Source organism: Styela clava, chromosome 1 (genome assembly GCF_964204865.1).
Source record: "Styela clava chromosome 1, kaStyClav1.hap1.2, whole genome shotgun sequence".
NCBI lineage: Eukaryota > Metazoa > Chordata > Ascidiacea > Stolidobranchia > Styelidae > Styela > Styela clava.
The window spans coordinates 24,449,326-24,467,644 of NC_135250.1; the positions used below are offsets into that span (position 1 = coordinate 24,449,326).

General features: G+C 34.0%; 1 protein-coding gene across 1 annotated transcript in view; it reads right to left on the reverse strand.

The window, feature by feature from the left end:
* The window catches only part of LOC120335173 (uncharacterized), a 50,309-nt gene that overhangs the window by 16,979 nt on the left and 15,011 nt on the right, over positions 1-18,319 (reverse strand). The window contains exons 9-24 of the mRNA XM_078114237.1: positions 17,796-17,894; positions 17,368-17,466; positions 16,460-16,558; positions 14,425-14,523; positions 13,996-14,094; positions 12,529-12,627; positions 11,918-12,016; positions 10,807-10,899; positions 9,469-9,549; positions 8,222-8,338; positions 4,946-4,981; positions 3,122-4,552; positions 2,738-3,048; positions 2,306-2,470; positions 1,492-1,665; positions 584-757 (exon numbers count right to left, since the gene is read on the reverse strand). Coding sequence (XP_077970363.1) covers positions 584-757; positions 1,492-1,665; positions 2,306-2,470; positions 2,738-3,048; positions 3,122-4,552; positions 4,946-4,981; positions 8,222-8,338; positions 9,469-9,549; positions 10,807-10,899; positions 11,918-12,016; positions 12,529-12,627; positions 13,996-14,094; positions 14,425-14,523; positions 16,460-16,558; positions 17,368-17,466; positions 17,796-17,894 — 3,275 coding nt within the window. The remainder of the gene's footprint in view (positions 1-583; positions 758-1,491; positions 1,666-2,305; positions 2,471-2,737; positions 3,049-3,121; positions 4,553-4,945; positions 4,982-8,221; positions 8,339-9,468; positions 9,550-10,806; positions 10,900-11,917; positions 12,017-12,528; positions 12,628-13,995; positions 14,095-14,424; positions 14,524-16,459; positions 16,559-17,367; positions 17,467-17,795; positions 17,895-18,319) is intronic.

Sequence of the window (18,319 nt, forward strand, 5' to 3'; positions counted from 1 at the left end):
TTAAGTTTATAATATTACAATTAGCTACTTGAGCTCTGATTAATGAAGATGTACATATAATAACGTAGCTTGCTGCTATGTACTGACGATTGTAGCTATGTTTATGAAAAGATCCATTACAGTTTAACATTACTTTCCATTATGCTCAAGAAAAGCCATTCCACAATATTCTAAATTTACATACGTAACCAAGCGCAGCTTTAAAGTAATTCATGGCAATATAAATTTCAAATAAAAACTTTTTACTTTCATACTATCGTAGGTATTTCATTTTGAGGCTATAGAGGTGCTACTTGCAATTTGATATTAGATCATATTCTTAGGTCACAAGATTTTACCAAATTTATATTTTATTTTTATTCAGAATTTGTATCGCTTGTCAAAACAGTTGGGAACGATATCAAACCACTGGGTTAGATCATACCAATGTTCACATTTGCATCAATATATCTTAGTGGGCTGAACAAAATAATTCATGTTTCCTCTTATTTCAAAAGTCCTTAGAAAGCTAGGTAAATAATAGCCCACAGACGAACGTGTCACGAAAAAGTTTGATATAAATTTACAGTCTAAAATTTCAAACCTTTCCACAAGTTTTCCATTTGCTCAATTCCATCAGCTGCTCTGTAGTCAGACGTAACATTCTGCATGGATCTGTCAAAAGATTCTCGACTTCACTCTGAGTAGCAACTTTAGCGATTGCAAGAAATAGATCAGATGTGATCTTGGAGTAGTTTCGAACATCGAGAGTGTGAATCTGTGTGATTTAGTTAGACAAAAGAAAATTGGATATGCTGAGGAAAACTTACTTGAACATCTTAAAATAACCTATATTTAACTAATAAGTTTTGAAGAAGACTCAGGTTAGACTATCGAGTGTTTCCTAACGTATGAGTTGTGACCCAAGCTTATCAGCATCTATCTTAAGTTTATGATATTACAATAAGTTAATTCAGCTCTGATTAAAGAAGCTGTACAGACAATAATGCAGCTTGCTGCTATGTACTGACGATTGTAGCTATGTTTCGAAGAAGTTCCATTACAGTTCAACATTACTTCCCATTATACGCAAGAAAGGTCATTCCACAATTGCCTAAATTTACTGATGTAAACAAGCGCAGCTTTAAAGTATTCCTGGCTACATAAATTTTACTGAAAAAATATTGCTGTCACATTCGGTATTTAATTTTGCGGCTATAAAGGCGCTACTTGCAATTTGATATTGGATCATATTCGTAGGTCACGAGATTTTACCAAATTCATATTTTTTTTTATTCAGAATTTGTATCACTTGGCAAAACAGTTGGGAACGGTAACAAACCACTGCGTTAAATCATACCCATGTTTACATTTGCATCAATATATCTTAGTGGGCGGAATAACATTATTCATGTTTTTCACAAATTTAAAAAGACTTGAGTAAACCTTGTAATTAATAGTTCACAGACGAAAACATCATGAAAAAAAATTCCAATTCTATAATTTTCAAACCTTCCCACAAGTTTTCCATTTGCTCAGTTCCATCAGCTGCTCTGTAGTTAGACGTAACCTTTCACATGGATCTGTCAGAAGATTCTTGACTTCACTTTGAGTTGCAACTTTAGCGATTGCAAGAAATAGATCGGATGTGATCTTGGAATTGTTTCGAACATCGAGAGTGTGAATCTGCGTGATTTAGATAATGTTAGACAAAAGAAAATGGGATATGCTGAGACAAACGTACTTAAACATTGTAAAATAACTGATATTTATGTAATAAGTTTTAAAGATAAATGAGGATAGATTTTCTAATGTCAAAGCATTGGGTGAGATAGATCAGAGATCAATATCGATTTTTGAACATTACATTGTGAAACCAAGAGCAAGGAAACTACAAACTTCCCAATGAGTTGGAGATGTAAACTTAGTTCGTATTAAAAAAAATTAACAAAAACCTCAGAGATGCTTCTGATCTTTAAATTTTCTCAAGTAGAACTAGATGATCAAATTTTTTACGTGTTGTGGTTAAAGCGTTAACTTACTTGGTTACATATCTCAGGTTTATACCTTAACAACTCCAATATTCAGCCAGGAGGATTCTTCAAAGAATAGTATTTCCTGACATAACAGTGGTTTCATAAACTGGGTGTTCTTTGAAGTGAAAAAGCATCCTATTATAAAGTATTGAACTAATAACTGTTATTTTAGCTTTTATAGGAAATCGTAATGATCATTGTGAATAAATATTGCATTTAGACTCAAAAAATTCAAATTGAAAAAATATAGCCTTTTTCTACCAGGCATGACCTATTGAGGCTTAACAAACTTTTAATTCCGTATTCCTTCCCAATGCATCGATTTTATCTTTGGTGAGTCCGCACATTTGAAGTTTGAGTTCCATTTCTTTACCATCAATACTTGCCAAAGCAGAACCAAGACTTTTGAAAGCTTCTTCATTCATTTGATTTCCACTGATATCTATCTTAGATACCTGCATAGATGAAACAGTGTAATTAGAATAAAATTAGAAAAGGTGGTAGTGAATCATGAACCTGAAATTTTACTATAAAACAAGATTTGTTCTATTTAATTAAAAATGAATTATTTCACTGAATAGTTTGCCTATACTAAGAGTGGGCATGTTATTATTAACATAATTACAAACAAAATGTAAATAGATGCTTTTATATTGGTACACATAAGAATGGGTTATATTATCATGTTACTTCAATATTTGAAAAGACTGCAGTATGCTTGCCTTCACTCCAGACCCTTTCAAACTCAAATCCAAGCATTTCATCAGCTCAGCATTGAGGTCACATTTAACAAGACGAAACTGCCCAAGGTGACTACAACGTCGCATAACCGACGACATTGCGTACATCCCTGCAGCATTGAAAGACTCATCTTCGAAGTTGATTCCTCGTACATGGGATTGAATAAGTTCGGCATCATTAGCCTCATACAAGGCACCGAACAACTCCAACTTTTGATAGGATCTCGTACATTGACTCATTTTATTCTTGAGGCTTTCTCTAAGTAATGCTTTCTTTGCTTCTCGATCGATCACTAATAAAAAATCCATAAATTTAATTAACATTTAAATATATATTGTTGTAGCTCTACTTGGGCACATACTTACCAGTTGTAAGATCTTTCAGGAATTCAGTTTTAATATCTTGATTGAAAATAATTCCACACAGGAGACGCAGAACAACTGACCAGTGATCATCGTGAATCTCTTCAGCGATAAATAACTGGAAAGTGGCAAGATCCATGTTGGCAATGTATAGACTGGCTAGGATTTCTTGCAGGATTTGGTGACTGAAGAACATCAAATTGTCGCCTTCCATAAGATGTTGGCTTAGCATGTTATTTCCAGGCACTTTTATGATCAGATCGCGGACCTCGTCTGAATGAAGGCCAACCTTTTTGAGATCATCGATAGTAAAAATGACGCGCTTTTGTTTTGTGCCTTCAAATGACATTTCCATTAATTTGCGAATATTTTGCTTTATGTTTCCTCTTTCCTGAGCATGATCGGATCGCATAAAAATATGGAGTATTTGTATCATTACATCTGTCATGGTATCGGGTGGATTTGCAGGGTTGAACTTGTGAACTATCGCATTAAGAAGCAAGAATAATGGTACGCTCGAGAACTGGATGAGTGATGGTGATTGAACTGTTAAATTATTCCAGGATTCTTCACCTGTCTCACCCAAAACTGAAACGAATAACTTTTTGATGTCCTCATGATCTAAACCAGCAAGGGCGGTTATGAATGGAGGCCGTAATTCCAAAGGCAAGGAAGCAATTTTGTGTTCACGCGATGAAATAACAATTTTCGCTCTGGGGAAAAGATTTCTCGTTAAAATATTGTATATAATTGTAGCGGTACTTGACTTGTCAAAGTAATTCATCTTGTTATGGTTTCCATGAAGATCCCACATAGCCTGATCTAAACCATCAAAGAAGAAAATACACTCGTAATCATGCTCAATAAGCCATTCATATCCATCTTCTAACTCTAGATTTTTGAACCCAGGTGCAATCTTTCCAAAAAGCAAATCGCAAGGGCTCAGTGCATCTTCTGGTCTTGTAGCATAAGAAACCGGCATATCTTTAAAACCGAAATGATGAACAAATCTAAATTGACGTTTTTTCTTGCGGAACAATTGACTGAATGTTCCTTTCGCTTTCCTAGCTTTTTTCACCAATTCGTTTGCAACAACAACACTTCGAGACACGCGTTTCATAATTGTCGTTTTGCCACTTCCAGCCTGCCCAGTAATTGCAATGTATTTACAGCTTTCATCACTAAGCTGTTCGCTAAGTTTGTTCATAGTGATCAACTGACCAATTTTTTCAGATCCCTCTGTTACAGCAAATCCCTTTTCTTTATTGTACTCCTTTGCCATTTGGCCCTCATAGAAGTTTGGAACTTTCTTTAATTTAGGATGGACCTCAAAATCAGGCTCATTGAGCTTTTTGTAGTTTTCTGCAATTTTGACTTCTGTTTCTTCCCATGTCCTCTTGTTGAAAAAATCAATAAACTTTTTCACACGCTGACCTGAAGATTTGATGTTTTTCATTTCTCATTATTTATGGTAACAAGAGAGTTCTTCTGGAAACATCTTGTGGATAAGTGTCGATTGAGTAGCTACATTTTACATATTGTGGTAGAGCATCCAATTGTATGTAACATTGTGTAATTTTTGTTTCTAATAATTCCTCTAATAAAATATGTCTTTACAATCTAATGAAGTGTGTTTGGCAAAATAGGCATCGCTATCTTATTAACAGTTATGAGTGTAGTTACAATAAGGCTCGTAACAACAGACCACTATTTCAAAACTTGGTCATTATAAAGGTGAGTAACTTGGAGGTAGATTATTATATCAATGTAATTATCTATGAATTATTATTTCAAAATATGAATAAAACTAACACAACAAATATTTACCTTTATTAATTCTGCGTGAGACTTTATCGAGAACCCCTGAAGAGAAAATGGTAATAATGAATTTTTAATCTTACTATATGTAGATAAAAGCATAAATTTTCTATGTTTTTAATTAATAAAGATAAAGAGGTTGATCTAAATAGATTATTAATATTGGTGTTGTAATCGTATATTTATTAGTTTGTATAATTGCTAAATTGCATTGTGGAAGAGTAATAGCTGCAGCTATGTTGAACAAGGTGATGTATAAGTACGTACTTTTTCCTTTACAATTTACGAAGTGAGGAAAAAATAACTCTGGATGGAAGCACACATAGATCTCATCACTAGAGTGACAGGATTTATAAAGAACCTATTAGACTTCCATCAGATATTGGTCAACACACAGTCTGAAGTGTCTAGAGAGACTCTTTGTTATACACAGCTAAAATTCTCAAGAACAAAACTTTCTGCATGGAAGTTGTGATAACAAGTGAATGATGACAAATTTAAGTATTCAGTCAAAGAAGGTTCGTAATAAATAAGTAAACAATAAAGTTACATTTGCAACCAGGTAATAAAGTGCCATAAGTTTCTTTCAGACTTGAAATTTTGAATCTTTTTGTTTTAGGTGAATATCATCTCTGTGTTGTTTGACCCGAGATCTTCTCTCTCATTTAGACACACAAAGATCGTTTTCACCTACATTCAATGACCAATGCTATTCTACTTATTCTATAAACAAGCAAGGCCATTAGACAACCAGACTTACTAGGCCTCACATATATCTTATTCATTGTCTCTCAATCTAAATTTGACAGATTCTCAATTTTGCAAAAATTAATTTAACATTATTCAACTAATTCAGCATTTAATACAAAATAACTATGTTGGGCCTCAAATGCTATAATCCTTGCTCTACCTTAGCTTAATGAATTCTTGATGCATGTTTTGGGGACATTTTGCAATATGGCTGCAGAAATCACAGTATAAAGATTGCAGGTTAAATATATTCAGAGGTACTGGGACTGAATATTAGCCAAAGCATATTCTAACTACTGTAACTATCCTAAAACACTGTCTAAAAAGACTAATTGAATTGAAACTAGTGATTTGAAACTATAAGTTCAAACAAAATGCAAAAGTACTAACATAAATCATTTCCTTTTGGCTCGATGCACCTCTGTTACTTCTACTTGGGTTCGAAGGTTTGGATGTCTTGTAGCGTAATGACGCGATGCAAGTTGGTTTCATGTAATTTCTGGGTGATTACAGCTTTGTCTACCATCAAGTCATACAACAAAAACAAATAACTGACTAACTATTCTCTCACCCGGCATAGGCTGGTAACTGGAAGAAAGATTGTGGTTTACCATATGATTGGGCCGGATCATTGCCTACAGGAATAAACACGAAAATATTATTCTTTGTTCCATTAAGTTGCTGCTGATGATTTATTCCTTTAATAATAAACTAGAAACAGATACTTGGGAAGCACATGGGATATTGATAACAATAGTAACAAATTGTGATATCAGCAGAGCATTTATCTTCTAATCGACTACTGGTCACTGAAACTCAATTGAATGAATACTTGAAACTTTGGTGTTGTGGAGGAGAAGAAGACTGATGAGGCAGCTAGAACATATGGCAAATTATGTCTAGGAATAAGCCCATGGTCACTATCCCTACTGAGGCCACCTGCGCACATATCTGTTTTCCTCGTCCTTCATCAAGATCGTCCTGGAGTTACTTAACATATCATGTTATTCTCTCGATTAGCATGATGCAATGTCAAGGAATAAACCCATGGACATCATCCCTACTGAGGCCACCTAAGCTCCTATCTATTTTCTTTCTTCAACAATATGCCCTGAGGTTACTTAACATATCTTGTTATTCTCTCGATTAGCGTAATGCATTTTGCGGCGTACTAATGTATCTAATAATAGTTCAAATCCAAGTAATCAGTGAGACCGTTAGATAAATAGAATACAGTTTATCCTGAAAGAGACCTTTTAATTATTGCAGATAAGAAGTTACTCTTAAATCTGTCATTTCATGTCTGCAGTGTTATCGGTATTGCATAAAACAATTTGTCCATGCATTTTGATTTGTTTTTGATAAATTATCAAAGTCTTTGATAGTAGTTTTACGTTTAATATCTGTTTGTTTATAACTAATATATTCGGGAACAAAGACTGCAGGTCATAGATATTTCACCAATGACGAACTAGCTGTTGGATTTTTTTCACAAGTTCTATAGTCCTTGGTAGTTTTGAGCTTTACAAATGAAATGATGACCTTATATTTGAACTGAGGGAATTTTCAATACTAAACTGTATGAAATTAATGAGTGAAAATACGGATTCACATGCATACCGAAAAACAATTATATTGCAAGGGCAAATCTTTGTATTCCACTTTTGAGAAAATTATATATTTTATTTCGCTTTCAACTTGGCATTTAAGTCACTACTATTCTGCTCCGTTGCTGTTACCATTTTTGTGGTCATTACAAGTTAAGTCAATAAAATTCGTTATTCCAAAAGCCTTACAAGAATAAATAAACTGCAAATAAAATCTAATACTCATATACTGTCCAAAACATTCTGTGGCCCCTTTTGTTTCATGCACCTCTGAAAAAGAACCGGTGTTACAAGACCAGTTGCTAGTACCCGAAATTAGCTAATTAATTGTACTGATATGTCATAAGCGTTGTAGCCTAACAACATGATTGCCACTTGATTTTAAATTGAAAAAATGTCGGTTTATCATGAATTTTTATTACTGAAATTTTAGTATGTTTTTCCAATTATTGGTGACTCGGCGAGTTACGAAAAAAACTCAGGTCAGCGGCTCGCTATTCTTATTCTATGGCAATCAGTTTTTTTGTGTATTGGAGGGGGATTACTCTGGAATTAAAACAGTGTTCCAAAACTGAAATGCGTAACATTGTGAGGTATTTAAAGAAATAAAACTTTTGTAGTTAACAGCGAGCGGTTAACACTGGTGAATAAATTCCAGTATTGCTTGCACCCCGCCTAACTTCGCCAGTTTTCCTTCGGAGAAGAATTAGCCTGTCCAATTTCAAACATCTGCTCTCATCGACTATAACATCACATTTGTACTTTTTGCTGATTTGACAATCATTATTGATGGTTTTCGTCAGTCAAAAAACGAATATCTTTGGGTGATATATTTTTATACCACATCATTGTATAAATGAAAAAAATAACATTTGTATGTCATATATATGTGGCCCTGTGGGTCACCTGAATTTGTTTTATGACATACCTGATGGCGGAGGCAATGGATCTCCTTTATATACAGGATCAGGGGCTGTATTTGGTTGAGCAACTGATTCAGTCGGTCTTTGCTGTGTGGGTGATGAGAGACTTGAAGATGGTTGGTCTAAATGCAATTGGTGAGAGTGTGATGCAAACAAGGTTGAATTTATGACTCATTATTTATCAGATGCACACAACTGAATGTGTGCAATTGAATAACCAGATTTTGCAGTGGCCCGAAGTAGGCCATGGCCCAATGGCTGAGAACTAGAGGACTAGACAAAAAGCTTAGGTTACGGTAACTAACAAATGTGGGAGATATTCTTCAAACATCCATTAAACAGGTATGGAAATGTCCAAAATACAATTAAAAACATTGTAACATTGACCAAATTATGATTATTCATGATAAGTTCAATAAAACATGACTGTGTATTTATACAACCAAATGTAAGTAATCAAATTAACAGATTTTCTCAAGCCTACTAAAATTCTGAATCATTGGTTTGGGATTGAGATCTCTTATTTGACAAACCAACTTAGATTTACTGGTTAAGTGTGTAACAAACGAACTCATTGATGCTGAGGCCAGCTAAAGCAGGAATGCAGAACAGAAAACAGATTAATGGAGTCGAGTAGGATCATATATTTCACAAATTTATTATGTGATATTTTCTTGAGCGCTACGCAATGATGTGTCTAGAAAGATGCCTCCCAGTCAGAGAAATTCATTTACTAGTCACAGATCTACCAGTTTATTGTATAGGCAAGGGGAATCTGGAACCAAACCAATTCTTAATAAGAGAATAAGAACCTATTTGATTAATGAGGAGCTGAAAACAGAAGTGTGGAAATACCAGACTGGACCCCAGAGATATTTTAAAAACCATTTTCCTACATTTCCCAGATTATTATTTCTATAAACTGATGCACATCAAAAGATGAGCTTAAAGCTGAAAAAAATAGTTTTTTTAGCATTCTGTTCTCAATTCCATTGACTTATACTATGCCATAGAGATAAGATTTGTTTTGCAAAATAACAGCCAACTCATATTGGGCGTCACATTACCCTAAGTATCGACTTAAAAATATCTCATAATTGTTCTCTTTTTCAAACAAAAATATTAATCTAATTTACTCCCTTTAGAATCAGTTGTTGACTACTTTTTATATTTCATCCAATTTTAACCTGGATATGCTGTGGACATGAAAGTTTTACACAAATTTTGTAAAATAAGGGAATAAATTTTTTACCATGAGCTTGGAAAATGTTGTATACTTTGTTAACAACTTTGTGCTTCACATACACTTCCTTGGGACTGTTGAGGACTGTTTCTGTGGAAAGAAATTGTTGCAAAACATCAAATATAAAAGATCTAAGAATATTGAAAGCTGAGTATAAGAGATACTCTTGTCAATAAAGCACTGATTTTTTCGAATAAGTTCATGCACTAAAAAGGAGAACTATCGTATATTCTCGCATATGAGACGACCCTCTAAAAACAGCCATAAAACGGTGAATTTATAAAAAAATGCATATAAGCCGACCCTGCAAATCGTATAAGCCCATACGCACCTATCATAGCCAAGGATGTTCAATTTGAATTTAATATTTAATATCGCTATTCAATACCTTCAGAATATCCTTTTTAGTGATTATATTAATATCGAATATCACATCCTAGCGCCCCCTCCATCCACGTTTAGATTAAAAACATTTTTTGATTATTATATATATATATATTTTTTCGTAATTGAAGACAGCCCATTGCCGTGTGACGAATGGCAATTAATTATTGCCGGCATGAAAGGCCACGGCGGTGTGGCTCATCGTGCTAAGCGTTAGGAAAACGCTCGCCACCGCATCTCTGATTACCCTGCGTAGGTTCGCAGGTTTGAATCCCATGCGGGGTAGTTATGTTCGAGAGGATTGCTGGACTCCTCGCCGTCGTAGGGTGGTTCACGTAACTGCTGGTCGGTTACGTCTTCCTCCATCATCAAGTCCATGCTTCCGAAAAAACAAGTAAATAAAACTAATCCCATACCCCACATGGACTAGTAACCGGACGAGAGGTCGTGGTCGTCATATGGGTAAGCCGTCTTATCAGCTTTCCTCTCCTCCGGGATAAATATGTAAATCCTGTCCTAAATCCTAAGCAGCGCCGACTTGAAAAGCTTTTGACACTTCAAATATTTTTTCGATTGAAAATATTTTACAATTATTATTGTAAACTGTATTTTAACGTAGTCAAGATATCCCGAGCGACCACAGTAATAATTCTAAAAGCAAATTGTGTCCTAATTGTCTTCATACTTACCGTAGTTTCGATAGTGGCGAGCATATTGGAAAATTTTTGCGTTTCCAGCAATTTACAGTGTATGAAATATCTCCTAAATGTGATTTAGTATTTATTGAGGATTTTATTCTTAGACTCGACTTAAATGCGAGGATATACGGTAGTTAGCTATTGTCACATAATATATTATTTGAGATTATTATTCTATTCAAGTAAACCCTAACTAATGATAACAAGCGTTGGGTAATTTTCTCAAAATTTTCTCAACATTCAAATCATCTGGAAGCCAACCCACCATTTGTTACATTCTGCACAACCTTCTCTGCATGAACTTCATGAATCTGCTCAGTTCGAACTTCTTGAATGTGAGAGTCAGTAATGTTTGTCTCTGTAAAAAAAGAAATTATTTTGTTTCTGGAAAATAGATTCAAAAATCTGGTATTATTGGGTGAAGAAGAAAATTAATCTACACCCATATAGCGATTACATAAATATCACAATAAGGTGAGTGACCAGAGTGATGCTCGTTAAAAATAACCACCTGAACTAACTTTGTGACAAAAAATATGTAATTCTCAAAAGTATGATAGGATCATGGAATTATCCAATTGGGATTTTCCACTCATCAACTATAGGTTTATGGCAATCATAAGTAGCAGCGTATGATTGTTTTGTCAAATTATTGTCATAAACTGGATTAACCCAAAAAAGCTCAAGTTCTAGTTGTTTACTCCAGTGGTGCACCACTCAAATATAGTGCTGTGCGTCTGGTCGGTAATTTTGTGCAAACGATATGCTGCAGCTGATAATTAAAATAAAGTTCACTAAAATTACCCCCAGTTTATGGACTATCAAGTAAAAAGATGGCATGTGAGAAAATTTTTCTTCCGCGGAGGTCAGCTTTCCTGGAATTTCAATATTCGGCTTACTTAAACAAGAAAATTATAAAAAAAAAATATGAACAATTCAAAAATAACAATGATCAGGTCGTTTTTTCGCTGCTGTCATGAAAATGAAACATCAACCTAAACTTTGGCTCAATCACATAATATATACTAAAAAAATTCATTCACATCAGCCCAGTCGTTTGGACATTACAGCTGGACACTCAGACAGACAGATAAACAAACATACAGAACGACTGAGAATGAGGGTCTAATGGAGTGGAGATCCAATGATTATCACGGTTTATCTACCTCGCTCGCTACTGATTAATTCTAGCTACTAACTTTTAACAACACGGCCTGAGCTAGCAATACTAGAATAGGCATAGTGATTCAAGTTTATTTCGATATAAATGTGAGATAGTTTAGTTTTATACCAAATAATTTTCTTGAAACAAGTGTTGGTTCATTAGATAATTTTCAGATATTTCAACTCTGAAAATTCTGTAGAATCAAACCTACCATCAATGTTTGTTACATTCTGCACAACCTTCTCCGCATGAACTTCATGAATCTGCTCAGCTTGAATTTCTTGAATCAGAGAGTCGGTTATATTTGTTTCTGAAAAATCAATTGTATTTTATGTATATAAGATAATAGATTTTCAAATTGTTTGTAAGCTCGTTTGTCATTTTGTCATAGGCCATATCTTCATTTAGTGAAATATCAAAATATTGTATGTGATATTCAATAATTGAGACCACTCATGGGAACTTTAAGGAACGGGAAATAGGTATGGTTGATAGTTTTAGTGACATGAATATCAAAACTTTTATCCCACTCTAAGTTAGTGCACCTGTCATTGCTTTGTGCAAATTCATAAAGATAAGATATTTTCCAGCTATTTTAAAATCACAGCAATGCGCTTAAATTGCATTTTATCGCGACATGTCAATTAATCCAAAATACAAAATAAATATGAATCATAAAACATAATGCAGGTATCTTCACTTGTAATTATAACTAAGCATCGATTATTTGTGCTTTATAACAAACAATTTTATGAAAAATTGTTGGGTTATAGTTATCTTTATAATTTTACAACTCTGGAAATCCTGTGGAATCAAACCTACCATCAATATTTGTTACATTCTGCACGACCTTCTCAGCATGAACTTCATGAATCTGCTCAGCTCGAACCTCTTGGATCTGAGAGTCAGTTATGTTTGTCTCTGTAACAATATTATAATGTGTATATGAAATATTTCATCAACTGTATGAACGACAATTTATAGTTCTATAATAATCAATATTATCGAGAAGAGCCGCAGAAGAACTCTTGCGAGCAGCGGTTTGCCCACCACCACAGCTTGGGAGGGCGTGCTCGGGTAAGTCATTGCCCTGTCCGTAACGTCCTGCGGCGTTTCCAATAGTTTATTGACTATAAAAATCTATAAAACGAGTTTTTATGCATTTTTCTTGTTTTAAGATCAATCTACCAAATCAGCTGCAGATATAAATGTCTTGTTGGAAGATAAAAAGAAAAGCTTTAGATAATTAGTAAGTTAATGGGCTGAAACATTTGTTTATTGGACACTCAACCATCCCAGGTGTTTCCTCTTTAGATGAAGAAATAGTCTTCTGGAAGCCTAGCTCTTTTATTGTCCAAAAATGTGCAGGGAGGGAAGGGGAAATGCGGGTTATCAACCAGAAAACATACGCAAAACATGTCTAGCAGTTTGTAATATAAAAATATGCAGAGACAAGTATTGTCAAGCAGAAAACATGTCACAAAATTGAAGAAAAAGGTTTACGCTACAAATGGAGTGTAGATATATAAATATAAATGAAATCCTTGCACAATTTATTGACAATTTTTAATTTTTGTTGAATAATTCTGTTTGTCTTTGGTCGGGATATGTTAGATCAGGTTATTTCGCAACAACTAATTGTACTTGATTGTGCTAGATAAGTTAAAGTCCCACCATCAAATTCATGTGCTTATCCTGGGCAAGTTAGATAAGTTAAAGCCTCACCATAAAACTTATCTAATTATTCTAGGCAATTTAGATAAGTTGAAGCTTCACCGTCAAACTTATGTGCATATCCTGGGCAAGTTAGATAAGTTAAAGCCTCACCATCAAACTCATGTGCTTATCCTGGGAAAGTTAGATAAGCTGAAGTATAAGTATTAAAATATTGACACTCAGTACCTTACATTATCGATGAGTATGATTTTGATCAATTGAAAATTTCATCTCATAGATTTGTAAAGGTAGCAAAAAATATTTAAAACTTTCAATCCCACTCAGTTCTCCGCTTTGAACAAATTTTGAAAAATATCACATCTCAAAACTCTTCATAGAAAAAAATATTCAATGACCTCAAGCTGAAAAGAGTGGCAACACATTCCAAATCCCCATACAGAAATAATTCATGTTAAATTTATGAAAGTGGCAAAGTGCGCTGCAGAAGCAAGCATTGAATTAAAAAATGATTAACTTTCTGTTTTATATTCACACTTTGCTAAAAACAAGTGTTGGTTCTTAGTCAATATTCATATTATTTCAACTCTGCAAAACCTGTAGAATCAAACCCACCATCAATGTTTGTTACATTCTGCACAACCTTCTCTGCATGAACTTCATGAATCTGCTCAGTTCGAACTTCTTGAATGTGAGAGTCAGTTATGTTTGTCTCTGTACAAAAAGATTATTTTATATATGAAATATTAGTTTTTCAAAATGGGCATTCAAGCAAAAAATAAATAAAATTGTGCTATTTTTACCTCCTCAATTATTTGAATATTGAAATAAGGTACATTAGATTTGTAAATTAAAAACGAAATTGAGGTGATCAGAAATTCCTAATTCTTCAATCTCACAATATTAGTGACAGAAGCAAATATGTGTTGGATGCAAAATATGTTAATTCAAGTTCTAGTTTCGGTTTTATGATAGGCAATTTGCTAAAAACAAAATTTAGTTTATATTTATTTAACTCCGGAAATCCTGAAGAAGCAAACTTACCATCAATATTTGATATATTCTGCACGACCGTCTCAGCATGAACTTCATGAATCTGCTCAGCTCGAACCTCTTGGATATGAGAGTCAGTAATGTTTGTCTCTGTAACAATAAAATAATGTGTATATGAAAAATTTCATCAACTGTATAGACGACAATTTAAAGTTCTATAATAATCAATGTTATCGAGAAGAGCCGCATAAGAAATCTTGCGAGCAGCGGTTTTCCCACCACCACAGCTTGAGAGGGCGTGTTCGGGTAAGTCATTGCCCTGTCCGTAACGTCCTGCGGCGTTTCCAATAGTTTATTAACTATAAAAATCTATAAGACGAGTTTTAATCATTTCTCTTCATTTAAGATCAAAATACCAAATCAGCTACAGATATAAATGGCTTGTGGGAAGACAAAGGATGCCTTAGATTAATAGTACGTTAATGGGCTGAAACATTTGTTTATTGGACACTCAACCACCACAGCAGTTCCCTGTTTAGATGAAGAAATACTCTTCTGGAAGCCTAGCTTTTATATTGTTCAAAAATGTGTAGGGAGGGAAAGGGAAATGGGGTTTACCAACCAGAAAACATCTGTGTGTCTTTGGTTAGGATATGTTAGGTTAGGTTATTTCGCCACAACCAATTGTACTTGAGTGTGCTAGATAAGATAAAGCCTCTGCATTAAACTCATGTGCTTATCCTGGGCAAGTTATATAAGTTAAAGCCTCACCATCAAACTCATGTGCCCATTCTGGTCAAGTTAGATATGCTAACGCGTCACAAACAAACTTATATGCTTATCCTGGACAAGCTGGATAAGTTAAGCTGTCACCATTGAACTTATACTCATCTTCCTTCAATAATCAGAGTTGAAATAAACGGATCAGATCCCTAATGGTGGGGTAATGTCAATGCCAAGTAACCAGAGTACTACTAAAAGATAGGCACTCCCATATTGAGTGTACCAGGTTAAGGTTAGGCCACAATTTTATTCCTATTTTCCCTATTTGTGTTTTTATGAGTTTGGGGACTGTCTGTCTTAGCCAAGTAAATATACCCCTTGGTCATAGGTTGCAGTGCTTTTACACAACTTGATGTAAAGTAGGCAAACAAAATTAGTTACCTACATATTGATACACCACTTCTGGAGCGCCAAATGATCACCTTACTAGAGGGACATAATGAAAATGGGTATAAAAATATAAGCATTTAAATATTGACACTCAGTACCCTACATTATCGATGAGTATGATTTTGATCAATTGTGCATTTCTTCTCATAGATTTGTAAAGGTAGCAAAAAATATTTAAAACTTTCAATCCCACTCAGTACTCCGCTTTGAACAAATTTTGAAAAATATCCCATCTCAAAACTCTCCATAGAAAAAAATAATTAATGAGCTCAAGCTGAAAAAAGTGGCAACACATTCCAAACCCTCATACAGACATAATTCATGTTAAATTTATGAAAGTGGCAAAGTGCGCTGCAGAAGCAAGCATTGAATTAAAAAATGATTAGGTTTCTGTTTTATATTCACACTTTGCTAAAAACAAGTGTTGGTTCTTAGTCAATATTCATATTATTTCAACTCTGCAAAACCTGTAGAATCAAACCCACCCTCAATGTTTGTTACATTCTGCACAACCTTCTCTGCATGAACTTCATGAATCTGCTCAGTTCGAACTTCTTGAATGTGAGAGTCAGTTATGTTTGTCTCTGTACGAAAAGATTATTTTATATATGAAATATTAGTTTTTCAAAATGGGCATTCAAGCAAAAAATAAATAAAATTGTGCTATTTTTACCTCCTCAATTATTTGAATATTAAAATAAGGTACATTAGATTTGTAAATTAAAAACGAAATTGAGGTGATCAGAAATTCCTAATTCTTCAATCTCACAATATTAGTGACAGAAGCAAATATGTGTTGGATGCAAAATATGTAAATTCAAGTTCTAGTTTCGGTTTATGATAGGTAATTTGCTAAAAACAAAATTTAGTTTATATTCATTTAACTCAGGAAATCCTGAAGAATCAAACTTACCATCAATATTTAATACATTCTGCACGACCGTCTCAGCATGAACTTCATGAATCTGCTCAGCTCGAACCTCTTGGATATGAGAATCAGTTATGTTTGTCTCTGTAACAATACAATAATGTGTATATGAAATATTTCATCAACTGTATGGACGACAATTTATAGTTCTATAATAATCAATGTTATCGAGAAGAGCCGCATCAATGTCAAGTAACCAGAGTACTACTAAAAGATAGGCACTCCCATAATGCGTGTACCAGGTTAGGGTTAGGCCAAAATTTTATTCCTATTTTTCTTATTTATGTTTTTTATAAGTCTGGGGACTGTCTGTCTTAGCCAAGTAAATATACCCCCTTGGTCATAGGTTGCAGTCCCTTTACACAACTTGATGTAAAGTAGGCAAACAAAATTAGTTACCTACATATTGATACACCACTTCTGGAGCGCCAAATGATCACCTTACTAGAGGGACATAATGAAAATGGGTATAAAAATATAAGCATTTAAATATTGACACTCAGTACCTTACATTATCGATGAGTATGATTTTGATCAATTGAGAATTTCTTCTCATAGATTTGTAAAGGTAGCAAAAAATATTTAAAACTTTCAATCCCACTCAGTACTCGGTTTTGAACAAATTTTGAAAAATATCCCATCTCAAAACTCTCCATAGAAAAAAATAATTAATGAGCTCAAGCTGAAAAAAGTGGCAACACATTCCAAACCCCCATACAGAAATAATTCATGTTAAATTTATGAAAGTGGCAAAGTGCGCTGCAGAAGCAAGCATTGAATTAAAAAATGATTAGGTTTCTGTTTTATATTCACACTTTGCAAAAAACAAGTGTTGGTTCTTAGTCAATATTCATATTATTTCAACTCTGCAAAACCTGTAGAATCAAACCCACCCTCAATGTATGTTACATTCTGCACAACCTTCTCTGCATGAACTTCGTGAATCTGCTCAGTTCGAACTTCTTGAATGTGAGAGTCAGTTATGTTTGTCTCTGTACGAAAAGAATATTTTATATATGAAATATTAGTTTTTCAAAATGAGCATTCAATCAAAAAATAAATAAAATTGTGCTATTTTTCCCTCCTCAATTATTTAAATATAAAAATAAGGTACATTAGATTTGTAAATTAAAAACGAAATTGAGGTGATCAGAAATTCCTAATTCTTCAATCTCACAATATTAGTGACAGAAGCAAATATGTGTTGGATGCAAAATATGTTGATTCAAGTTCTAGTTTCGGTTTATGATAGGTAATTTGCTAAAAACAAAATTTAGTTTATATTTATTTAACTCCGGAAATCCTGAAGAATCAAACTTACCATCAATATTTAATACATTCTGCACGACCGTCTCAGCATGAACTTCATGAATCTGCTCAGCTCGAACCTCTTGGATATGAGAGTCAGTTATGTTTGTCTCTGTAACAATACAATAATGTGTATATGAAATATTTCATCAACTGTATGGACGACAATTTATAGTTTTATAATAATCAATGTTATCGAGAAGAGCCGCATCAATGTCAAGTAACCAGAGTACTACTAAAAGATAGGCACTCTCATAATGAGTGTACCAGGTTAGGGTTAGGCCAAAATTTTATTCCTATTTTTCTTATTTATGTTTTTTATAAGTTTGGGGACTGTCTGTCTTAGCCAAGTGAATATACCCCCTTGGTCATAGGTTGCAGTCCCTTTACACAACTTGATGTAAAGTAGGCAAACAAAATTAGTTACCTACATATTGATACACCTACTTCTGGAGCGCCAAATGATCACCTTACTAGAGGGACATAATAAAAGTGGGTATAAAAATATAAGCATTAAAATATTGACACTCAGTACCT